This window comes from Pteropus vampyrus, unplaced genomic scaffold (genome assembly GCF_000151845.1).
Source record: "Pteropus vampyrus isolate Shadow unplaced genomic scaffold, Pvam_2.0 Scaffold93, whole genome shotgun sequence".
Lineage (NCBI taxonomy): Eukaryota > Metazoa > Chordata > Mammalia > Chiroptera > Pteropodidae > Pteropus > Pteropus vampyrus.
The window spans coordinates 1,906,381-1,916,305 of record NW_011888874.1 but is presented as its reverse complement, the minus strand read 5'-3'; the positions used below and the strand labels follow the sequence as shown (position 1 = coordinate 1,916,305).

Sequence of the window (9,925 nt, the reverse complement as noted above, 5' to 3'; positions counted from 1 at the left end):
TCCTTTTGTCAATTGCTCCTGTTTAAAAATTGGGCTGTTGATTTTATTCTTAGATTTGTAATAAGCCTTTTTGTTTTACACTGTTCACTGTAATATAATAATGTTTCCCCTTTCTGCTTTGTTTCCGAATGTTACTTATGATCTTACAATACTTTAGTTTTTAAAAATTATAGTATTAACTATTCATCATGATAGGTCCTCTTTAAAAAAAAAGCAGTTATTATGTTTATGTTAGAAAAACTAAGTAAATGAAAAAAGTTTTGTGTTAGTCTTCATTATCTTTCCTCTGAGTATTTCAATTAAGTGTAGTCTTCAACTATCAACTCTAAGAGAATTTTGAAATAAGATTATTATTAACAGTCTTATACAAAATTAGAATTCAGCTTGTCATTCTTGATTGTAGTATTTCCTGTATTTTTCTTAGTTAACTGCCTGCTCAACTTTTCATGTGTTTTAGGTATGTTCCACCAGAACAAGCCAAAGTGGTGGCGTCAGTTCATGCGTCTATTTCAGGGTCCTCTGCCAGTAGCACAAGCAGCACACCTGAGGTCAAACCACTGAAATCTCTTTTGGGAGATTCAGCACCAGCACTGCACTTGAATAAGGGCACACCTAGTCAGGTGAGTAGCCGTTAAGTCTCTGTAGGGGCTTCTACTTAAAGGAGGACTGAGTGTCATGAATTGGAGAATTCTTTAAGACGGAAGCGTAACCTCGTATGCCAGTAGTGTTCTGTACGAATGGCTTACAGCACGTTGAAAGGTTGTTGGTTAAATGGTCGGAATGTGTATATGTTTGCTCCTTTGCTCTTACTAATATGAGTTTCTTTGAATTCTCTACAGTTTTGTAAAGGTATACAGGAATGTCGCTATAACTGTCATATAGCATACAGTTAGTAAAATTTGAATCTGTGGTAACCATCAGTTAGAACAATACAGCCTCTGTCATGTACTTTTGCAGGAAAGGATTTCTCAAGCAGTAGAATTTTCTCCCATGCCTGGTTGATTATAAAGCACGTTTATCATGGAAACACACGTGACTTTGCATTAAATACCTTATTCTAAAAAACTGAATACACCGAAGTCTTTTTCTAAGTCAGTACCTAAAGTTTGTACTTCTGAACTTTATTATAGTTGACTGAGCTATGACAAATCTGTTGCGTGATACTGTAATATCTACACAAGAATGGTTCTGAGGCGCGGTACTGTTTCAATTAAATCCCACTCTTTTTAATCATGCACACTAGGGCAGTGGTCCCCATCTTTTTTGGGGACCGGTGCTCTTAAGAGAATCTAACGCCTGAGGATCTGAGGCGGAGGTGAGGTGGAGCTGAGGCGGTGATGCCGTGGTGATGCTAGTGCTGGGGAGCCGCCGCTCACCTCCTGCTGTGCGGCCCGGTTCCTGACAGGCCGTGGACCGGTATGGTCTGCTGCCCAGGGGTTGGGGACCCCTATACTGGAGCATCTGGTTAAATTGCTCTATTTTTACAAAAGGTTTGTGTGAAAAATGAAAAGAGAGTTAATTAAGTCAGCATATCATAACTCTTCCTCTGAATACAGTTATGTCTATGAAAGCATCTCTGTCTTAGCAGCAAGACCATTTTGTGTCATGAGGTGTAACAATTGTTGTAATTATATTTTTTTGCTTTTGACTCTACTTAAAATTGAGAGATAATTTGGGAATAGATGTTTAAAATTGTTGCTTTTCAAAAAAGAAAGTATTAAAACTATAAATAAAAGATATAGTTCTTAAACTGTGTCTTAAGTTCAGTGAATTGAGAATATTGTTATAAAAATTTAGCAGATCTGACTGGAAACACTTTATAGCTAACATGTGGTTTACAGTCCCCTGTCGTAGGTCGCTCTCAAGGACAGCAGCAGGAAAAGAAGCAGTTTGACCTTTTAAGTGATCTTGGCTCGGACATATTTGCTGCTCCAGCTCCTCAGTCAACAGTTACAGCCAATTTTGCTAACTTTGCACATTTCAACAGTCATGCAGGTAAATGTTTTTCCCTAAGAGCTTTTGCCAGAGATGTCTATAAAACACCAAGAAACAACCATGTTTAAATTTAAATACCAGTAAACATATTCTGTTGAGAATGTTTGATCACTCGACTGTTGAGGTCTAATATGTAATCGTGTGACCCTGGTGCCTTTTAATCACGAAAGAGACTGTACCTTAATGTCAGATATTGACGTGACCTCCTTTCATAGAAAAATGGGAAAAGACCAACATATTTTTTTTATCCTTTGATATGGACCATTTCAGATATTCAAAAGTGACCAGATAATAGAACCTATGTATACCCATCTCTCATGGCTAATCTAGTTTCATTTCTCATTTTACTCGTTTCCTCCTCTCATTATTTTGAAGCACATTTTCGACATATTAGTTTATCCTTAAATGCCTATTTTATATATATCTATAAAAATAGGACTTTCTTTGTTAAGCGTAGTTATGGTAGTATTACCACTCCCTAAATATTAGTGATAATAATAATTCATTATTTTTCAATTTTTTTATTCCAGTTCAAACATACACACACACACACACACACACACACACACACACACAGAGTTTATTCAAATCAGGTGTACACATGGCACTTGTAAGATACTTCTCTTAGTCTGTAGGTTTTTCCTCCATCCTTTTTTTCTCCTAATTTATTTGTTAAACAAACCAGGTTATTTGTCCTGTTGAGTTTTAAGCAGTCCTATTGTCTATTGTGCCAGCGTGGTGTCCTTTATTAGGTTCTTCTCTGTGTTTTACTGTCAATTGATAGAGATTTGATTGATTGCAGGTTATTTAGAGAGGGGGTGGTGATGGTGGAGGCAAGCCTACTTACTGAGGGTTTAAGAGGCACATAATATTGATTATCTGTGTTTGTAATGTTAGCAGTTGCCCAATGCTCTGGCATCTGTTATGCAAAATTGTGATATTCTAAATTTGTCATTCCTTCATTTATTACTTTTTTTAAAAAACTTTGTCATCTTCTGCAGAGATATGTAGTTAGAAACATAATTTTCCTACAGAATTTAATAGTTATTTTGTCTGGTAATAAACATATTACAGCACCTACATACTATAAACTGCAATTAATTTTTGTCATGTACTAGAGATGTCAGACTAAATTGCCTTGCCACCCAGTTACACAAATGAGTAGTATTATGCAGTGCAGGAGAGACCATGGTGCCCTTTGTAAAGGGGGATGTTCTCATCTGTTGCCACATGGAAATACAGGTTCAGGATTATTAAATATATTAATTTTCTTTAAAGGGAAGCAAGAAATCTTGTTTATTTAATGTGAAATATTCTCATTTTAAATGAGAATTGATGAAAAAAATTTAAAATATTGTATAGTCGAAACCAAGTTTATCTCTCAGCTGCATTTGATGGGGGTTGTTAAGTTTCCATCTTCTGGTCTCTGTATTTGCCTTCCTTTCTCATGAATACCTGTTTCTCACTGAAGAGGAAACACAGCTCTCAGCAAAATTTGGGCTCATTCACTGGTGCCTTAAATTCTAAAGTTAGTTGACTCCTTTGTACTTTTTGAAATAAGATTATTTAATACGTATCTTTACTATTTTGTCACATTCTGTTTGTGTAAAGATTGCCTAAGGTTCCAGATAGTAATTTTTGTAGTATTGAATTTATTAGTTGCTTAATTTCTAAAGTTGCGTTTACCAAAGTTTCATTCTATACACTTAGAAATTTTAAAAGTTTATAAAATAAGTTGTTGGAGATAATGAATAGATACAGTGTCTGCAAATAAAAACTGATAGAAATATTACAAAACCCTGTCTTACCATAATGAATAGATGTTTGAGTAATGTGTTTGGTGTTCTAGTTGGGAAACACTGGGAAAATAAAAATTTGATAAAATAGACTTGACTAACAAAATGGTTTGCATCGAACTGATTCTTTTCCTAATGATGTTTGACACTCATTACATGTATATTTTCTCCTTATGATGTTCTAAATATAAGTTAAATGTAGAATATGTAGTATTATATACTACATATTCCTATCTGTTTGAGCTTAGGGACCCAATTCTTATTTTTACAAGAGACAGATGTATTTCATTTGTTCTCAATTGTATAATTAAATTGTTCAAAAAAATTAGAAACTTACCTTTTGGAATGTAGCCCACTCTTAATTTGAGAACTTCCTATTCCATGTTCTCTATTTGGTTTGTAGTTGTATTATCTATATGAATATTACATATTTTGGACTTATACAATAATTTTGTCTTTTAGTAGAATTTTCTTCTTTTTGGCCTAGTATTTCAAAGCTCTTAAATAATTTATTCTTATTGTCTCATAAGTTGTAGAATCACAGTGCTGGATTTGCAAGTAGAGAGCATCTAGAGAATCTTCTCATTTTGCTAGTGAGAAAACTGCTAGAGCCAGAACAATCGGGGGCTTGTCCGGGGCTATATACAGTTACTTATGTTAGGATGGACTTCTCCGATTCTTAGCTCAGATTCTCTTTGCACTAAACTGTACTTACCTACTGTCGTTCTCAGCAATACTAAATGGTAACTGTGTTTAAACTTGTATTTATTATTTAAACTTGTATATGTAGTCCAAAATGCTTTTCAGGAAATTAAAATTTTAATTTATTAGTATTTCATTGTGACATAAGATTGCAGGGTATCCAGAAAATACAGAATATTGTTAAGCAAGCAGTAAGCGGCCTTTTAAATTAGGTACTTCTGTATAGTGTTTGAGAGCTGGGACAAACGTGTTTAAAAAGGATTTTTAAGAACCAAGTGTGAGCAGTGACCGGTGGGATAGCACCCCACGTTTCAGAAGTGCTAGGTGAGGGTACTCAGGAAGGGAGTGGCACGGGTATCTAGTAAAAGGGGGTCTGTTTTAGGTATATTTCCTCCTCTACTGTCATGCCCTCTCGGATGTATACAAAACAGTATTGCATAAAATGCTCTAAATTTTCCTGATTTTCTTTTAACAATAATATTTGCTTTGTTAATGGGAAAATATTTTGTTTAGTAATTTTTGGGGGGGGGTTGTTTACAGGTAGAATACATATATTCATTTCAAGAGCTTGGTCAACTCAGGAAAACAAGGAAATGATACCTATATGAAATCTTACTACTTTGAGTTAATGCAGATTTTTTTTTATGTACATGGTATCATTTAACAAAGTGGCACATGAAAATGTATCTGGAATTTATTAACCTGTTTATCTTACTTTGTCATAAACATTTTTATATAGGATTGGATATTTTTTTACATGACTTTTTTAGTGGTTGCATTATATCCATCATATGCTCCCTCATTACTTCACTCATTGCTGGCCATTGAGTTTTAACTTTTTTGTATGAGGGGTACTTGTAATTTTTACTAGTTCTCATTGTATCTTACATTTTAATGTGTTTGAAATGGCAGGTTTCTAATAGAATGTGAATATCTTTAGTTTATTTGGCAGTCGTGTCCTACTTGTTATACATTCGTGTTTTTTTTATTTTTTTTATTTTTATATGCCATGGTGTGACATAGTTGTAAACTTAAAAAAAAAAAACTTTAGTGTAATTAAACTGTCTTTATATCAATATTTTAGATTCATCCAGCTGATGAATCACTCATTACCATTTTAAATCTGAATTTCCAGAATGTATACTGTATCCTAAGATTCTATTTGCTTCACTATAACTTATATATTTAGTGTTCTTAATTCAGAATTTCCTTTAATGGAGTAACATTTACAGTACTATTCCTGAAGTTACTCAAAGGGTATCGTGTACACATTTATGATTGCGTAAAGTGTTTTGGAAATTTTGGGATAAATTGCTTGAAATTGGGCTAAATAAATGCTGATAGGATTGAAAATCTGATTTTTAAATGAATTCTCCTTAAAGTGAGTTCTGAGATGTAGAAACTTTATAAAATTCTTAAATTCATTTGTCATGTTTTTCATTTATAGTTTTCATATTCATTAACATATGTTGTTCCTTACCATTTACAGCTCAGAATTCTGCAAATGCAGATTTTGCAAACTTTGATGCATTTGGACAGTCTAGTGGTTCGAGTAATTTTGGAGGTTTCCCCACAGCAAGTCACTCTCCTTTTCAGCCCCAAACTACAGGTAGAGCTTCTCCAGCATTATGCTTAAATGTTTAAAATGAAGTAAAACTCTCTCGATGTAGATTCAAAAATTACTCTAAAAGTAAATTCTGTAATTATCTGAGTTTAAAGTAGTTCTATCTTACAAAGCTCTGGGGAAACCTGAAATCTTTATTTTTTTCTGTGATCATTTGTTTTTCTGAACTCTTTGGCATATTGTCTAATTCACAGCATCTATTCTCCTTTTCCTGCACACGAATCTTCCTTAAACTTCTTATAAACAGAGGGATTAGAGTACTAAAAGTGTTTTAGGTTCATAGAACACATTGATTCAGGCCGTAACTACAGGAGGCTAATTGGTTGCTTCCGTAGAACTAAAAGTATAAGTAATTTTCAAGGCAACAGGCTTGAAAAATAAATATATTTAGTCAAGAGTAGGTTATTTAACTTAACTTTAATCAAATGTGGAAATAGTTTTCTGTGCAGGAATTGGTCTTTAAACATTGAATACTCTGCCATAAACTGTATTGTTTTCAGACACTCATTGAACCCTTGTTTAGATCTTTGGCTATTTACTTTTCTTTCAACTTTAACTTTGTGTACTGTCTTTAAGCCTTTTCTTTCAATTTTCTTTTTTTTTTTTTCTTTAAATGTCATCATTTACATAATTTCTGGCTGTCCAGCATTTAGAATGCTTTCATCTAGCTGCAGTTTTGGTGAATTTTCTTCAGCTTTTCCTCTCCAGGCTACCAACAGTAAGTTCTATTGTCAAGTAGGCATCTTTTGCTAATTTGTATGTTTTGTGCTGTATTTCATGGCGTTTTCACTTATAGAATGTTAATCATCTTTTAATAATAACCTTTCATAAATGCTCATTTTTACTCCCCTCTTCACTATTACTAAACAATAAGAGTATACAATAAGAGTTAGTTGATTTAATAATTCTGTTTTTAATAATGTGAAGTAAATTTCATCACGGAAACTTTGAAAGCTTTAGTATGTACTTTGTTCACCAGCTACTTATAATAAATCACAATCTTTTAAATACACACTTAATTGGTTTTAATTGAAAACAACCAGAATTTTAGTTTTGAGAGAAATTTTATCAGTATATGTTTTATAAAAAACTAATTGATAGAAATTTTTTTGTTTGTTTAAAGAGAGGTGTCTCTCTCCTGTTTTTAAAATATCTATGTCTACTTTGCTATCACTTTACAATATAACTGTATATGCTGTTTTGATTACTGAAACTAATGCATAGGCATAAAGAGCTGGTATCAAAAGTGTAGAATCCAAAGCATAGAATGAAATACCTAGCTTTAATCTTTTGGTAGTCTTTTAAATAAGTATCTAGATTACAGAACAGACTTTAAATCTTAGCAAGATATATCCAATAGGGACCTTTAGGTGAGTTATGCTCTTTAGAGTCAAAAATTGATATATTTAAGTTATTTTTATATTGTATACTAATTTTTATTTTTTGAACTATATATAATAGGGTATGATTTTACTGAGGATTTTATGGTGTTATATATGTGTTAAATTATGTAGAATAATAGCTCTTCAAGTAAAATAAGTCCAAAGCTCAAAGATCACCTTTTAAGAAATTCTGGATCAGAATAGTACATCTTAGACATTTTAATTTTCTACCCTGGGATTCATTTCAACCAAGTCTTTATTAGAGCTACAAAAACTTACAGCGTAAGATACTTTGTTTGTAGAGTCTCTTTAAGGAGAACTAGTAAAAGATCACAGTATATAACTGAATGTTCTATAAAGTAACCAATCAGGTAGGTAGCCTAGAGTTACTCCCCTAAGAATTATTATATTCTTTACTCCAGGGTAGATAATTACAGGTAGAAACTTGTGATTCTTCATGTTGCCAGCCAGGGCCTTTGAAAATCTAGTTTCGTAAACTATAGTCACATGTAGATGGTTAAAGTTGAATGCTGTTTGCTAGTTATTATCTATAAGAATGTAGGATTGCTTATGGAACACTTAATTTAGGAAGAAATGATCACATAATCTGTCAGAGGATATTGGGGAAAGTCTAGAAATTTCAAGTGTTTTGTTTATTCTGTTACAGGTGGAAGTGCTGGATCAGTAAATGCTAATTTTGCTCATTTTGATAACTTCCCCAAATCCTCCAGTGCTGATTTTGGAACCTTCAATACTTCCCAGACTCATCAAACAGCATCTACTGTTAGTAAAGTTTCAACGAATAAAGCTGGTCTACAGACTGCAGACAAATATGCGGCACTTGCTAATTTAGACAATATCTTCAGTGCCGGACAAGGTAATCAAGCTTTAAACAAAACAAATACAAATTTGTATATTAAACAGACCTTTAAATTTGGTTGTGTTAAAATCTTAGGATGCTGTGCGTTTCTTAGTTGTATAGAAATTTTGTTTAATTGTTCATAACTTTTTTGATCTGAAATACCAGCTATAAAACTGAAAGCATAGAAACTAATTTGGATACCTTCTAGTTTTAAAAGAAAATAATCGACAGAAACTTAATTTTATCTTAGAAAGCATGCTTTACTGTTCTAAGGCCATACTGAAGTAAGAAATCTTATTAATAAAACTGAAAGGTTATTGGGTGGTTTCTGTGGTATAGTCATTTTGAACTCTTTTCTATTAATATCTTGATATTTATTTTTAAAAACCTTTTTAACAGTGTATTTTTATGCCTAGTTTGGTCTTTGGGCCAGTATTTTGCCTCTGAGAATGCATAGTGCGGTGGGGAACAGCAAGGGTCTGCTTTCAAGTTGGATTCTGTGTCCTGATCTCTGGGCTTGCTTTCTCATCTCCAAAATGAGGGTAGTAAATAGCATGGAACCCTGCAGTTATAGGCATTTTGAACAGTGCCTGGCCCATACTAAGTGCTCAGTAAATATTTCCTCTTATTACTGTCTCTGATTTTCTCATGGACAACCCTGAGAAAATGGTATTAATAAATTGTTTATATCAGGGTCCAGCATTTTATGTTCACATGAATGAAATGCACCTGTCCTAGAGATGTTACATAGCACTTTTTGAGAATTCCTTTTTTACGCACAGTCTAGACATTTTATCGGTGTAGAGTCTTAGTTGTTGTTATAATTGCAAGATTCCATCTTTACCACAGTGGTGTGTAGCACAATTAATCTTGTCTGATATTTTTTAGATTCCTTATTAGGTAAGCCTCTAGAATCCTGTCCATTTATTTAGCTCCACGTCAGTTTTAAATTCACATGTGTTACATGGCAAATGTGGGTTGATAAGTTGAAAGTATAACTTTAAATTTGGAGTGTAATTTATTTTTGTTTGTTCACAGGTGGTGATCAGGGGAGTGGCTTCGGGACCACAGGTAAAGCTCCTGTTGGTTCTGTGGTTTCAGTTCCCAGTCAGCCAAGTGCATCTTCAGACAAGTATGCAGCCCTGGCAGAACTAGACAGCGTTTTCAGCTCTGCAGCCACCTCCAGTAATGCGTACACTTCCACAAGTAATGCTAGCAGGTACCTTGTCTTGGTGTTCCTGCTTCGTGCTTTATCTTCTGATCTTTTTTTGCAACTCTGAATAGTAATGTTAAATAATGACTGTGGGGGACATAATTTCAAAATTATTGAATATTTTTATAAATTTGAGGAAACTGACTTTAATTTGCTAATTAAAATATAATTCTTGAATAATTGCCATAATTTTATATTTTCATTTAATCAAAGACTTCGTTACTTTTTTCCTTGAACACCAAAATGAAATTAAGAGTATGTACACATCTCAAAATGGACAGTTATATACAGATTTAATTGTGCTCAGCAGAGAATCATTTATTAGATTATATACTTTTAAGGTACAGTTTT

The 9,925-nt window shown here is 33.3% G+C and overlaps 1 protein-coding gene across 2 annotated transcripts in view; it reads left to right on the top strand.

Moving 5' to 3' along the window:
• Positions 1-9,925, top strand: part of AGFG1 (ArfGAP with FG repeats 1) — a 66,591-nt gene that overhangs the window by 40,251 nt on the left and 16,415 nt on the right. For both annotated transcript variants that reach the window (XM_011364059.1, XM_011364058.1), the window contains exons 4-8: positions 458-620; positions 1,842-1,995; positions 5,983-6,102; positions 8,167-8,376; positions 9,400-9,580. In XM_011364059.1, the coding sequence (XP_011362361.1) occupies positions 458-620; positions 1,842-1,995; positions 5,983-6,102; positions 8,167-8,376; positions 9,400-9,580 (828 nt within the window). The remainder of the gene's footprint in view (positions 1-457; positions 621-1,841; positions 1,996-5,982; positions 6,103-8,166; positions 8,377-9,399; positions 9,581-9,925) is intronic.